The following is a 16227-nucleotide window of genomic DNA, read 5'->3' as shown; positions in this document are numbered from 1 at the left end:
CTATATAATTTTACTCCATATAACTTTTTTCTTTGTATTCAGTTGGATGTGTGCAGCATAATTGCTGAAAGTGAACGGAACCGTTAATGTGATAGACAGAACAGAATCAAGGTTCAATTTTACCCGAGTTTGGACTGGTTAGTTTCCTTCACTTCTACAAACCAAACCCTCTCTAAACTGGCCAAATATTCATGTCCCATACATTGTTGGTTTGGAGAATTCCACTGTACTGCTAAGTATATCATCACAGTAGTGAACATGACACAAATTACAACATCAATTTCCAAATAAGGCAAGATAAATTCTAAATCTTACTCTCACATGAAAACTACTGGGTAGGTCTTACTGGTACAAGATAACTTCTGGGTCAGTCTTGCTGGGACAAGATAACTTCTGGGTTAGTCTTATTGGGACAAGATAACTTCTGTCTGAGTTAGTCTTACTGGGACTAGATAACTTCTGGGTTAGTCTTACTGGGACAAGATAACTTCTGAGTAAGTCTTACTGGGACAAGATAACTTCTGAGTAAGTCTTACTGGGACAAGGTAACTTCTGGGTTAGTCTCACTGGGACAAGGTAACTTCTGGGTTAGTCTTACTGGGACAAGATAACTTCTGAGTAAGTCTTACTGGGACAATATAACTTCTGAGTAAGTCTTACTGGGACAAGGTAACTTCTGGATTAGTCTTTCTGGGACAAGATAACTTAAAGGTCTTTTTACCATTTCCTCCTGCTGTTTCTGAGTGTCTGTAATCTTTTTGTGCAGGCTAGTCTGCTCCCGAACAAGTTTGGAAACAACAGCATTCTTTTCTTCATCCGTAACATTAACATCTACCACAGTTTTCTCTCTGGTCATCCGGAATGGAGGTGGCATCTTTAACATAAGCAACCATAGATAATTATCTCATTTGTCATATAATTCTTTACTACAGTTGTCCTAAAGAAATGGATCCTCTCATCACTTTGTTCAATTTTCTGTACAATGACAACCTTCATCTCAGTTTGGAATAATATACATAAAGACGGTATCATCTGATTCTCTTACAACAAACCCGCTTATATTCCAAATCTGTTAGCACTTACAATGATGTATTAAGTTGTGATTTTGAGTATTTAAAGTTGGAAATTGTGAACTCCATATCTATCTCAGACAGAGAAAAAGCATCAATGAAATTACATGTGGTTGGGTACTGGTGTAAGAGAAATGAAGAAGGAAAGTCTGTGGTGGACATCCATCATGGAGCTTTTAAGATAACTTTGGTTGGTATTTAAATACAAGCCAAATAATGATGAAACTTATTGTTGTTTTGTCCTTTTAGGACTGTCTTCATAACTCAAAATATTTGTTGGATATCAAGCAATATCAAAAGAATATTATTAAGTAAGTGCACATCTAACATGAATGACTTGGAAATCACCTTTGTCAGAATAACAGTTTGAGTTTTATGGATTGCTTACTTGTATATAGCAGATTATGGTCGATGCTTTAGAAATAAACTAAGGTGAGGTAGGGGTCCAGGGCTAGGGCAGATGTGGAGGCACAAATTCACACATTTGTAGTATGTTTGATGTTTGGAGACTCATAGATCTAAGACTAGGAATTAAAGTCTATAGATTTAAAAACGATGGACTTACAACTTTGGAGTCGACTGTGGCAGGTCGAGATGAGGTTGTACTGGAGGGTGTAGATGGCGGTCGCTCTGCCTCCTTTGCCTCTTCTGCCTTCCTCTTTCTCTCCAGACGTCTCGCCTCCAGTCTCTCCTGCAGCTGTTGGTTAAAATGTTATCTCTATCACTTTGCCAAGAAATAAAACTTAATGGAGAAAGTTAGGAATAAGTATATACCAATAAAGTCCAAATGTATATAACGATACATGTTGTTTGAGTTTTCTAGTCCAAATGTTTAAAGTGACAATTACCCATACATTATGGAATATTTTGTCCTATGGTTGATAAAATAAGTGATGCACACACACATCAACATTGTTGTTTATATGTTCATGTGTTTTGGGTCAAAACTATGTTTACCCCGACTGATGTTTGTAAACACCACCAAGCCCGCTTCACTAGGAAGAAAGCAGAACAGAATACATGGTTGATCCTGTTACAAGTTCATACTACATTCAAGGATTACAAATACACATGTATCATGTTTACAGCTTTCTAATTCATTTTTCTGAGTAAGAAATGATTCTATTATAAGCTAAGTTATTATCTGATATGAAATTCATTGCATCAAAAATTAAAACAAGGAAATAGGATTGAAGAATAATCAAATAGATTGAGTAAGTAATTTGACCAATATTTATATATATATATATATGACACCTACCAGGTTGCTCTGTTTGCCTTTCGCTGACTTAATCCTCTCCGCCTCAGCCTTCTGCTGGTCCTGTGAAAGGAGAATCAACTGAGCTGCTGCTATCTCTTCTCCTTCCTTGTTCATGGCCTGAAGTTTCCTGGCAGCAATCCTTTCCAAAAGTGATTTTTGCTGCTGGTTGAAAGACTCATTCATGGCCTGAAAACCAAAATAGATTTTTTCATATGTTGTTTAAAACACTTAAAATGATATCTGAAAAACCTCCATACATTTTATTAAAAAAAAATCAACATAATCAAGTACTGGAGACAGCCACTACACTCAATATTGCCATTTTCATGTTGATTTTGAGAGAAAATTTTAATTATAGTCAGTATGAAACTAGCAATTTAATGAGTTTGATATATGAAGTGATTGACAAATAAAATTCTTGGTATTTTATCAGCTTATATATTTCTTTGTACATTGCCACAAGTAAAATAAATTATAAAGAATTGCTGAAACACATTTTACCACAAATTGCTGTGTTTGCAATATCAGGACAAGAAAAGCTATGGGCTATAATTCTGAAAGGACATAATATTGTTAGGGTCACTATTAGCATCCAACACACTATGTACCTAATGTATATACATACCAGGTATTTTATCTAGATCAAGAGCTAGTAATATCATGAACCAGAAAAAAAGAAATAACCAAAATCTGGTATAATATCACTTTATAGATATGGTCAAAAGTTCTAAAAAGTTCTCAAAAGTTCTCAGCCAGATGGCAGCACTTATTCATAAATGATACCTTTCTCTTAGCTCTCTGTTGCCTTTCTAGCTCCTTCAAAGCAGCATCTATATCAATATCACTTCCTTTCTTCTTGGCTGAAAGACAAAGAGATTATACTTATGTGTGGTATTAAAAAGCATTTGTAAAGAATGCAAATTATTGTAGACCTGATTTCAAGAATAGTATTTCACTTTGGTCAATGTATAACATTGTTTTCTTCAGGACAAGTAAAAAGTCATTGACAAATGTATCTATGATTCCAGCAAATGTTACCATCTAAGTGCCCTATATATTTTTACCGTTTTCAATGAAGGCCTCTTTCTCCTTCTCAAGCTCCTGCTCCATTTCTGCTTTCATCTTGTCAAATGTTGCAAGTGCAGCTTTGTCACCATCTGCTCCGGACATTTGGAACAACGTGGCCGTCAAACTGTCATACCATCCTTCACGCCGGGATGTGCGCTGAACTCGCTTAAGACGCTGGAGGCCATCAGAGTCCTGGAGCAATGTAAACAAATTTTATAAGATGATGTCCGAGAGAGGAAAGAAACATGCCAAAGAACTGATATGTAAATGCTTCCTCCACAAAAAAATGTTGTTTTCATCCAATGACATTCGTATGGAGCACATTGATGACATTAATCTTGTGTTTGGATTGGTCTGATTTTATTGATAACAGGCAAACTGTAAACCAATCTATTGAAAGATATACAAATCAATGAGATTGTTTTGAGACTGAATGTAAATGTCTGTAGTTTGTGATGTGGTGCTACTGTGAGAAGCTTTACACAAAATCAGTATCCATCAAACCTCCAGCCTCCCGTGATGACACAAGTGTACCTGTTTTGTTACCTCTTTTGTTACCTGTTCCTCTTGCTGGTATCAAACTAAGTCACCAGCCACTTGTGATGACACAATTGTACCTGTTTTGTTACCTGTTCCTCTTGTCAGTATCAAATCCAACCCCCAGTCACGCACGACAACACAAGTGTAACTGTTTTAGTTACCTATATCTCCTGTCTGTATCAAATAAAAACCCCAGTCACCAACGACAACACAAATGTTCCTGTTTTGTTACATGTTTCTCTTGTCAGTAATAAATCTAACCCCTGGCTATACACAACTGTACCTGTTTCTGTATAAGAGACTGTATTGCCTTGCTCTCTGTAGCCTGTTTTTCCTGTAGATCAGCCAACAAGGACACACTGAGTTCTTCTCGAATGCTTGCTTCAGTCATATCTGGTCTGTTGGTCCTCAGGTTACGCTCCTCCACTGAAACAATTAAATACAAGAAAAGTTAGTTCTAAAGATGCTATTTCATTTTCAGCTCAGAACTTTATACTGAGATATAAATAGCGTTATCATCAGAAAAATGCTAGTATCTGGTATTAAGTTTTGATTAAGTTTTCAAAGATTCTGTGAAAGGACTAAATTTGATACAATAAAAATTTTTGGGTGCACTATCAATTTTTGGCAAATAGGCCCAGCAATGAATTTGCACATCTACATTAATTGCCATATAGACAATACATAAAAAGAGCAATAAGTGCAATTACATTTCAGTGCAATATATTACAGCCTTTTATTTTATAACAGATACTGCACCCTGAGTGAAAATATCTGCCTATTACTTACGTTCAAGTCTCTGTACCATTGCTTGTGTTAGGATACGTGTCTGTTCTCGTCGACTCTCGGCTACCTGTTTGTAGTACTTGTCCCATACAGCTTTGTTTACTATTGTCTCATCAAATCCCAGGGCAACTGTCTGAGATTTCTCACGCCATTTACTTCGCTCCTGTTCCAGTTTCGAAAGATCCATTTTCAAGTCCTACCGGAAAAAATGCACAGGATAACATATGATATCTTAGTACTTTCTTTCTCTACTCAAGTGTTGGAAATAAAATTGAAATATATTTTCTTTTTCATTTTTCATCCTTTTAGGCAGACTGACAACTTATGAAACATTTACGTACCTCCGGAGACATGGTAGAAGCTTGTTTGCATGCTGTAGTATCACTTTTAGCCAAAGTGAAGAGCTCCATTAGTAAATCTCTCTCCTCACTCTGCCGTTTGTCCATGAAATCTAAGATAGCTCCCTGAGTAGCACTGCCATCTGTGTTACAGAGAAAACATTTACTGATACACTGTTTACACTAATGTTTCCTAGGTATCTTAAAGTTTGAAAAATTGGTCATATCTATCTTTACAATACACATATATATACCATTAGAGATGTAATATAATACCCTTCTTATATAAGACATCTCATGAATAAATGATAAACTGAGACACTACGTTGACAGTTTAGGCCATTAAGAGTTGTCTTGTATTTGAAATCATTACTCAGATATCTATCTACAATAAAGCACTGATACTTATTCTGTTGTATAATTCTCCCTTTTCCTTCTAAATATTTTCCTACGGTTTTATTTTTGATAAAACAAAAATTTTAACCACTGGGGAAAAAACACACACTTTGCAGCACACTGGGAACAAAAAACCTGATACTATGGGTTTATAATTTTCCAATGCTAACGCTATTTTGTATGTTGCTTTACCATGTTCAAAATAACATCTTCTACAGTTGTAGAATGTCTTAAGAAAAGTAAACACTATTACTAGTATCTTTCTTTCTTAATTTCCTTGCCAACAAAACTGCTTTAAATCGGAAATCACATCATCTTGTTTTCAAAACAAATATTTAATGAACTTCTCAACATAGGATATCTGTGACATCCTTACAAATCATCCAAGCTTTTCTTTAATTTTAGATTAAAGAAATATAATGCTGAGACAAATTTATGACGGAAATCTTTTGACCTTATTTTGTCAAAGAAAAAAAAGTTTATAAATAATCAAAAGTAATTTATCTTTCCTGTTAGTATTTACATTAATTATCAAACGATAATTAGTACAGAGACAACTTTTTGTGTCTGCTTTCCTTTGTTGTTTACTCTTCCTATTTGTTGTGAGTGGGTACATAAATACAATAGTATGAATCATGCTTCTTTCAGTAACATATTACTGCCTTCAGTTCATTAATCACGTACAGAAACAATCAGCAGATTAATTTAGTAGTCATAAATAACACATGCTGTTAAAATGATTTTTTTTCAAAAATTTTACAGTGCTACCCTATACATATGTATATCAATGATTTACCACACCTAATTGTCTTAGGATATCATAATAATTTACCAATCCTAATTGTCTAAGATATTATAATGATTTACCAATCCTAATTGTCTAGGATATTATAATGATTTACCAATCCTAATTGTCTAGGATATCATAATGATTTACCAATCCTAATTGTCTAGGATGAGACAATGATTTACCAATCCTAATTGTCTAGGATATCATAATGATTTACCAATCCTAATTGTCTAGGATATCATAATGATTTACCAATCCTAATTGTCTAGGATATTACAATGATTTACCAATCCTAATTGTCTAGGATGAGACAATGATTTACCAATCCTAATTGTCCAGGATATTACAATGATTTACCAATCCTTATTGTCTAGGATGAGACAATGATTTACCAATCCTAATAGTCTAGGAAGAGACAATGATTTACCAATCCTAATTGTCTAGGATATCATAATGATTTACCAATCCTAATTGTCTAGGATATTATAATGATTTACCAATCCTAATTGTCTAGGATATCATAATGATTTACCAATCCTAATTGTCTAGGATATTACAATGATTTACCAATCCTAATTGTCTAGGATATCAAAATGATTTACCAATCCTAATTGCCTAGGATGAGACAATGATTTACCAATCCTAATTGTCTAGGATATTACAATGATTTACCAATCCTAATTGTCTAGGATATTACTATGATTTACCAATCCTAATTGGATATCATAGATTTACTAATCCTTATTGTCTAGATGAGACAATGATTTACCAATCCTTATTATCTAGGATGAGACAATGATTTACCAATCCTAATTGTCTAGGATATCATAATGATTTACCAATCCTAATTGTCTAGGATATTACAATGATTTACCAATCCTAATTGTCAAGGATATTACAATGATTTTCCAATCCTAATTGTCTAGGATGAGACATTGATTTACTAATCCTTATTATCTAGGATGAGACAATGATTTACCAATCCTAATTGTCTAGGATATTACAATGATTTACCAATCCTAATTGTCTAGGATATTACTATGATTTACCAATCCTAATTGTCTAGGATGAGACAATGATTTACCAATCCTTATTATCTAGGATGAGACAATGATTTACCAATCCTAATTGTCTAGGATATTACAATGATTTACCAATCCTAATTGTCTAGGATATTACAATGATTTACCAATCCTAATTGTCCAGGATATTACACAAAGTTGAACTGCATACATTCGGAAGAGAAATCGATCACATCCCTGAGTCTTGGTTCCTTTTCCCTATGAGTTTGCAGCACAATAGCCAAACAAAGCTCAAGTTGGGTTACACCAGAATTAAGCAAAGCATTTAGCTTGATAAAGACAACAAAATCCTGCCATCAGCTAGCATGCTGATCAAAGATAAAGAGTATCATGGAATGGCTGATTTACACTGTAAATGGAACAATGTGAATAAAACTTCATCTGTTGTTATAATAAGTTATTGATTTAGCAAGGAGATTAATTCAGCATTTCTAACATGACAGTAACATCTCATTCTCAACAACAAAACCACTCATGTAGTGCTAGATTCTTCTGTCAACTGTCTTAAGCTTCTGTCATCAAAACTTGTGAGGACATATAATCATTTGTTGACTAGGTTTGAGGTCAACATATGTTATGTTGAACCAAAAGACTACATTGTTTTACCTCAGACAACAGTTTGGTCTTAGGGTGTAACATAACACATGTTGACCAAAAATCCAATGCTTTGTTATACCTTCTACCATTGATATTTAATCTAACATTTCAGATAAATATAAATGATAAGACAACATCATTTCAAAAATCTTAATTCTGATACAAATTTTCAACAACAATAGGTACTTGTATAAGTATGTACTGTCAACTATATTCAAAATAGCGGAAATTGTCAATTAACAACCAGGAAGTACCAAACAGTAATGAGCTGTAATGTAAGCAGTTAACATTAAGATGTTGACCTGTAACCATTGTTCTGGGGCAAACATCTGGAATTTTAGAGTTTATTCACCACAGGAAATTACAGAGAAAAAAACAATAAAGGCATAACAAAATATATTGTTGCTTATGTACAAGGAAACAAACTACAATCAAATACTTTATATTTATGGCTCTGGATTAATCTCTGAGTGGCCAAACTCTGACAAAAATCCAACTCGGATTTCTAACAAGGCAGCACATCTGAGATATCAAGTTTCAATGTATCAACTCTCCATTATAATATCAGCTACCATTTTAGTGGGATTTTTAAAAACTAATGTATCAACTGTGATATTAGATATCAGTCGACTTTCAACTGCAATATCTGGTACCATTTAATAGGGATTTTTTACAATGTATCAGAGCTCAAATGCTATATCGGGAATCATCAACTTTTAACATTAAAATACACACAAGCAAAGGACGAAATCATGCATATTTCTGCTGAAGCTATTTTTACATAGGTAAAGGCTTGTGCAAACGTTCACAATGGTGCCTGATTGAGCAAATGTCACACCAACACAATCTATTAAGTGTTGAGTGTATTATTGTTTTGGTTAAATATGCACACACAATCACCTGCTCTCTTTGTTAAACCTGCAATCACTGTTAAAAAGAATTCAAAACAATCACTTCATAATGCTATAACTGAATGAGAACAACACCTTTTTCTGTGTGATGGAAACAAACCATTCCAGATTCATTGTCATCTTTCAAAATATATAGATAAATCTACTACTTTTCTGATGCTATATCTGTAACAGTGACAATAAAATTCAAATTTGACATCATGTCTGAACCCTGTTTGAACTGTACTGTGTATACAGCTCTCCTTCAATTTAACTAAATCAGCAAAAATATCCAGGTATATTGTTTAAGTGGCTTAAATGTGAAAAAAATAATACAGAAGATATTCTAGTGGTGTATATATAAAATTAAAGTCATATAACAAATTTATTCTAGTAAGTGCCCCTCCTAATGAAAGCCCCACATTCTTCACAGTATCTTTCCTCACTAACTCAGACATATCATGCAGTTTAACAAATCTCCATGCATGTACAGCTGAAGTCTACAACAATGCAACACATAAATTCAAAATATACTAGTGTAATCACACAGCATTTACCGGTAACTAAATTCCATTTTACAGTTAATGACAACATTGCCATATGCTGGTTTCACTTTTCAGGAAATGCTCACTAAACTTCCACCAAATAATTTATATGAAACAGGTCTTTTATCTCTGTTGTAATACCTGCATATTTATCAATATTTTCTTATTTATTTATATCCTTTGTTTTTAAACACCAATCCTGCACTATTTCCACACTAGGAATTAGGAATGTACGATGACCATGACTACAAGTATTTAGATTGAGAAGTACATGGGTCACTCATCTTGGCCTGGTTGTTACATAACTTAAACAAGAGGCCCATGGGCCATAACGGTCATCTGACGTAAAAAAACAAGATTTCAAATTTTGAACTTAAGAAGAAGTCGAAAATGTGTTTTCAAGATGGTGGCCATGTTGGATTTCGGACCAACCCAAAATTAACAAACTTTGGTCAGGATCATGTCACGATCATTTCAGGTAAGTTTCAGCTCAATGAGACATGTAGAACTTTGGTAAGATAACCTACAAACATTCTTGACCTCATTTCATTTTATACACAAAATGCACATTACTTAAAGTTCAATTTTAATTGTAATTATACACAGACAACAGTGACAGGTATAGTCAGTTTTGTAAATTCTTAATAATGCATTAATGTTTAACATTATTGTGAATATGTAGGGAAATGAGATTCCCATTACAGAAAACAAAAAACAACTTCATTACCTTATCTTTATAGTTCATTTTGAGTGACCTGTCACTACTCCAACTGATTACACCTGATATCTATATATACAGAACCCATGCTGTATTTACCATTCTGATCCTTGGCATCTTGAGTCAGCTCCTGTATTCCAGCAGCCTCATCATCAGCCTTTAACCTCTCCTCTAAATTCTCCTTGTCCTTTTTATCTAACTTCTTCCTCTTCCTGGCTTCCAACCTCTCCTTTGCCAGAGCTCTCATCCTCTGTCTTTCTGCCTCGATACTGAGGTCACAAGCAGATATCAAAGATCATAGGATAAAAAGGTTTGAAAAGTGTGTGACAACTGTAAGTTACAAGCTAAAACCCAAATACTCAATTTCTACATGTAAAATAAAATACCCGGTAACAGGATTTTTTTTTTTTTAAGTACTTAATAAGGAAATTAATCTTTACATGTCTACTACTTATTTTGGTTCCAAACATGTACACTAGTTTTAGAATTATCAGCTTTAGTATACAACAATACTTCACATGAAACTTCTAAAGGAGCAAAACTCCTATTTCATGTAAAATTATTTAACTCAAAGTTACAACTTATGTGTGAAAGATATTTCGGTAACATTGTTCTGTACATGTATAGTGAATTTTATTTAAAGACTGTAAGCTCCCACAAAAATTTTGTATTATGAAGTAAGTCTTACTTCTGTTTCTGCTTTTCCTCCGCTTCATGTGCCATTGAGAATATCAGTGCTACAGAGTCCAATTTTTCTTCCTGTTTCATACGATTCTTGTCCCGCCGTAACTTAGCAACAGCCAGCTGCCGCTCTCTCTCCTGAGCAATTCTATCGTTCTGATTCTGTAGCGACCTCATCAAAGCATCTTTCTCATCATCAAACATTGTCTGCAGGTTTTCTAGCACATTCTGTATCAAAGTATCAGTAAACAATGAAAGTTTGTCATTTTTTTCCAAAAAAAACTGAAATAATTTCAAAGAACAGTGTTTTTTTTTTCATTAAAGAAAGCTTATTAACATTCTAATGTCCTAATGCCAGTGCCAAAGTCAAAGAGGTTGTTCTCTATTTTAATATGAAATTGTTAATAGTATGTACCTACAACTAAAAGTACTAACAATTAAATGATATATATGTATGACACATTTTTAATGGCAGACATAAATAAACATATATATATACTGCACAACCACACCCAAGTTAAAAACTACATAATTGTTCTCCTCATTTCAATTTAAGTTTATGTTTATAAACAGTAATTTTCTACCCCAGTAACAACGTAACAATGCGTATAGATACCCTTCTTCGCTGCTTTGTTTTTTCCTCCTCCTCTTCTTGTACAATCTGGTTTAGTGTGTCATCGTCAGTTGACAATCCCTGATCCTCTCTCTCCTTTCTAAGTTCTTCCTTTCTTTCCAACATGTCTTTCATTTTCTGTTCTTCATCCCTCTCATCCTCCACAAGAAGTGATTCCAAAACTTTTTAAGCAAAATCAATTCAGATCCAATATGTAAATATTCCTGTTTATAAATTCTTATATCAACATTACTTTCTCAACTTCAGAAACAAAATATCAGTTATGATGTTGGACACTTTTCCATTGTCCTGTCATAAGCCAAGCACATAAGTCAGGGAACACTTCTGCCCTCTTGGCTTAATTCAGAACAATTACCATGATATAATGCTAAACATAATAAAAAAGAGAAGAAGATTGACAGATATAAATCTGGTCCTGTCTTATAGTAGTAAAGTAGAATCTGGTCACTCAACATTGATTGGTCACTAAATTCTAACCTGTTGTTACTCTATGACGTAATTATGTACTCCAACTGATTGAGGGGATCTGGTCACTTCACATTGATTGGTCACTAAATTCTAACCTGTTGTTACTCTATGACGTAATTATGTACTCCAACTGATTGAGGGGATCTGGTCACTTCACCTTGATTGGTCACTAAATTTTAACCTGTTGTTACTCTATGAGGTAATTATGAACTCCCACTGTTTGAGGGGATCTGGTCACTTCACCTTGATTGGTCACTAAATTCTAACCTGTTGTTACTCTATGACGTAATTATGTACTCCAACTGATTGAGGGGTTCCTTAAATATATACTTAAGACACATCTATCCACTTTACTAAGTATAGGGTATAATTCATCAGCAGTGTTTATAGTACAAGTTACAGTGAAAAAACCTAACTTCTCCATGACGAATTCAGGTGAAAAATAAAAGACAGAGAAGGGATAAATACATCTACACATTGCTGAAAAGTGGTGGAGGTCTACATTTTTAAGTGAACACAGTAAATAGACGTACTTTCATTGTTTTCTGTGAGATCTCCATACAGCTGGTTTGCTTCAGTCAGATTACCATCCTCCCGCAGTTTTCTCTCTTTCAGCTTCAGTTCTATTAGTTTCTTTTGTTTCTCCTTATCACTTAGCCTGTTCCATTCATCCTCACCCATCCCTTTGATCAGAGCCTAAAACACATTCCAAGAAATAGCCACAATTTTGAAAATCATAAGTGCATGGTAAAGTCATCTGATTTATTTAGTTAAGTTACATTTCTTTAATATACAGCATTTTACATAATTTCTGGAATTGACAAATCTCTAAAAGTGGTTCACTGTAGGCCTTCAATTCTCAATTGATATAAAATGTAGCTATAGGACCATCTTTTTAGTACAATGTCTTACAGCCTCAAGTAGTTTTTCTCTCAGTGCGTCATATTTCTGCTCCAGAGCATCAACCAGTTGTTTGTCTGGGTCTTCATCAGCTTCAGTCTCGTTTTCAACCTCTCTCTGAGATTTTCCCAGAAGTACAAAGGCTACATTGTCATTCCAACCTTCCTCTTGCAGCATCCTTTGTACTTGAACAATTTGTTGTAAAGTCTTTGGGTCCTGAAATAGTGATTTACAACAAAAATCAATCAATGTTTTATATGAAACTTTTCTTAAGAACTTAAGAATATTGAATAACAGTGAAAGTTGATGTAATTTTGCCCCATTTGGAGGTGCCAGATGCAGCTCAATTCTCAATGTAATGGAGGAATATTACCGTTGGAAGGCTCTTGTGTTCCACAACTTCAAAAATTCATTTAAAAGAGTTGAAATCCGTAATCTTATCAACAAAGGAAATGAGTGAATTTAATAATGTCTGTACATATTTATGGTTATGCGAGTGTAGAATTGATGGTACATAATACCTTACTGGTCTTGGCTAATGAAATTTCCTGTCTAATTTGTGATGTAAATAGTGGCAATCCCAGCTTCAATGGGGACAATGCATTGGTAAAGGAAGGAGCAAGGTCAAAGTTGAGAGTTCAGGTCATCTTACTAGTCTCTACTGGTGGACATTTCCCTTTAGTCTAGTGGTAAGGTGTCTGCTTTGAGAATGTTGCTAATTTGCGCTCAAGCATGGACAAAACATTTTTCACTATAATTACCAGATCCTATTACACAACCTTAATGCTTGTAATATCAATGTATTAACTACCACGACTAGGGGATCTCTTCCTTTCAACCTTAGGATCAGACAACGAATGAGGGCACATTTTTGGGTTAAAATAATTAAAAACAAGAGGCTTACAGGCCTTAAGGGTCATCTGACTATAAAGACCTATATATATATATGAAAGAAGTCAGATAGGCCTAAAATAAATTGTTCAACTACACTACAACTTACATAGAAAGCATTGGTTGGTTCACGAAAACATTTTCTGCAAACTTGAAATCATATTCTTGGTACATGCACTACACAAATGCCATAACTTTGGCCATATTGCTTGTTGAATAAGCATGCAACAGGCCCAATATCAAGACCCTTGGTCTTTTAGTCATTAAGAAGAAGTCATTTAAATATTTCAACACATTTTATCCCTGTGACCTTGAAAGTGGGTCAAGGTAATTCATTTAACAAACTCAGTAGCCCTTCATCCCATTATGCTACAGGCCCAGTATCAGTACCCTGAGCCTTCTTGAGAAGTCATTTGAAAAAAAAAGTTTATGCACAGTGGATGGCACACAACAACGGACAAAACACAATGGCTTTAGGTCAGATGATCTAATAACTCAAATAATCAAAGTTTTCACTTTGTGATGCTGCAGTGAGTTAAAGATTACTTTAATTAATGATCATAATATTACGACTCATCGTGATATCATAAACATTTTGATTACCTTATTCTGAATATCTGCCAAGAGGAGGCGACTCTCACTGTCCTGTTGTTGCTGGAGATTGGAGAGAATGTGAACTTTAACATCATCTTCAGAAAGGTCATGACCTTCTGACCTCATCTTTTCTATCAGACTTTCCATCTCAATACAAGCAGCTTCCTACAAGTCAAGAACAAACCTCAAATGAATTTTGATAAGACTGCATATGTACATATAAGTATAGGATATGTTCTTCAACAATGGTGCAACTTTTAACTTTAAAATGCAACATTTTAAAAATGTCATCATATTGAGTCCTAGATTTTACCCAAATTTCCATATAGGTAATTAAAATAAGTGGGATTTCTTATAACACACATGACACTTCTAGTGGAAATTAGATTAAAACATTTTGGTTTAAAATTTCTAGGACGAATACCAACCCTAAATATTTCTAGTTGTTCCTCTTGATCCTTTACGTCCCCATCCCTCCAAAGTTTTCGTAGTTCTTGAAGCTCTGCTAGTTTGTCTTTCCTTTGTTCTTCTGACATATTGCGTATCTTTTCCTTCAGTGAACTGTTGGAGCTCTCATCAAGAACCTGTAATGTTGACATTTTAACAAAACATACCTTTAGAATCACAATTTCCCTAGTATTCTTCAGCTTTACAGTGATGAAAAGTGGTCACAGATCATTTAAAATTCAGCAAAATATTTGTTATTATTCAAAGCACTGTCAAATCTGTAAAACCCATATAAATTTGAATTTCATTATTCTTTTGTTAACACAAACTTGTAGCCAATCAAAATATTAGAAAGACTGAATCCTCAGTTCAAAGTTTTGAATCAAAGACTCAATTAAAATTCTCACACAAAATGTTTTGAGCAATTATGATAATTTCTTATGATCTTCTAAATCTAAAATGGAATACTGACTTGAATATTTTGATACCCCACTTTTCTCAATAACAACTCATTGAATTATCAAATTAATTACAAGTACCACATCAACATTTTTAAACTTGTAATACATATTATATAGAGTGACTCTTCATGTGAATTGTTTTTGACAATGATGTTCTTTAACTTTATATATACAACCAATTTGACTAATGTTGCCTTAAATTTGTCCTAGTGAGTGAAATCATGTGAGAGGAGTACTACCTGGATAAGGAGCTGTCTCTCCTTCTGATGGCGTTTGTCCACCGCCATAGTTACTGCCTCTCGTAATACTATCTTGTCCTCTGTTTCAATATTAATTTCAGGCTCTTTATCGTCATCTTGCGTCTGTCCAGCTGCTTTCCTACGTCGTGCTGCCTCCAGTCTCTCTCTTGCAAGTCGCATCTGTCTCTTCCTCTCCTCCTCCATATCCTCTTTCATTCTGTGGATAATTAAAACATAATTCTAAAACAATAATAATGTTTTGATGAATAAACTTTTTATTTTCTAGACACTTGATATGATACCACTTTGATGACCTTGATACTAGATAGTTACTATTTGGTCAGAAATATGCACAAATTTTATGCCGATTTGCTTTACATATCCTACAAAAAAACCCAGATGGTTAAAAAATAATTTTTGGCTCAAAATCAATAGTGGTGGGAAGCATGTCACAGGATAATGACAGTATTTGATTGCATGCCTACTGAAAATTTTATTAAACAAAAGTGGGAATATCACAAGGCATTGTTGTGGTTTAATATATGATGAAGGTCGATAAGAATCCATGTCATTATAAAATATCGCGAAATGTAAATGGTAAACTGGCATTAAGTGTCAAAATATTCTATTTTTTTGCAAGTTAACTATCTGCTTCAATATTTGCTTATTATTATCAAAAATGGCACTCTACCCAGTTTATTATTTTTTCTGACATATGTCTTTATTGTAGCATCCAAAATGTTTTTCCTCACTTTAATTAGTTGTCAAAAAGAATAAAACTTTAACAGCAATAGATATTTCTAGTAACAGATATACTGTACACTTACATCA

General features: G+C 34.0%; 1 protein-coding gene across 1 annotated transcript in view; it reads right to left on the bottom strand.

The window, feature by feature from the left end:
- LOC132561536 (trichohyalin-like) overlaps positions 1–16227 on the bottom strand; it is a 58580-nt gene that overhangs the window by 17305 nt on the left and 25048 nt on the right. Inside the window, exons 29-45 of the mRNA XM_060226238.1 lie at positions 15397–15613; positions 14678–14833; positions 14259–14414; positions 12777–12980; positions 12398–12560; positions 11379–11557; positions 10770–10990; positions 10181–10350; positions 8829–8855; positions 5067–5206; positions 4729–4921; positions 4223–4365; positions 3396–3591; positions 3115–3191; positions 2332–2517; positions 1636–1767; positions 722–874 (exon numbers count right to left, since the gene is read on the bottom strand). Of these exons, the coding sequence (XP_060082221.1) occupies positions 722–874; positions 1636–1767; positions 2332–2517; positions 3115–3191; positions 3396–3591; positions 4223–4365; positions 4729–4921; positions 5067–5206; positions 8829–8855; positions 10181–10350; positions 10770–10990; positions 11379–11557; positions 12398–12560; positions 12777–12980; positions 14259–14414; positions 14678–14833; positions 15397–15613 (2713 nt within the window). The remainder of the gene's footprint in view (positions 1–721; positions 875–1635; positions 1768–2331; positions 2518–3114; positions 3192–3395; positions 3592–4222; positions 4366–4728; positions 4922–5066; positions 5207–8828; positions 8856–10180; positions 10351–10769; positions 10991–11378; positions 11558–12397; positions 12561–12776; positions 12981–14258; positions 14415–14677; positions 14834–15396; positions 15614–16227) is intronic.

The sequence above is a fragment of the Ylistrum balloti genome, unplaced genomic scaffold, assembly GCF_031769215.1.
Source record: "Ylistrum balloti isolate Yb309-2 unplaced genomic scaffold, AGI_CSIRO_Ybal_v1 Utg371224, whole genome shotgun sequence".
In the NCBI taxonomy this organism is placed as follows: domain Eukaryota; kingdom Metazoa; phylum Mollusca; class Bivalvia; order Pectinida; family Pectinidae; genus Ylistrum; species Ylistrum balloti.
The sequence above is the reverse complement of the archived record's forward strand: the minus strand, read 5'-3'. Positions and strand labels throughout refer to the sequence as shown.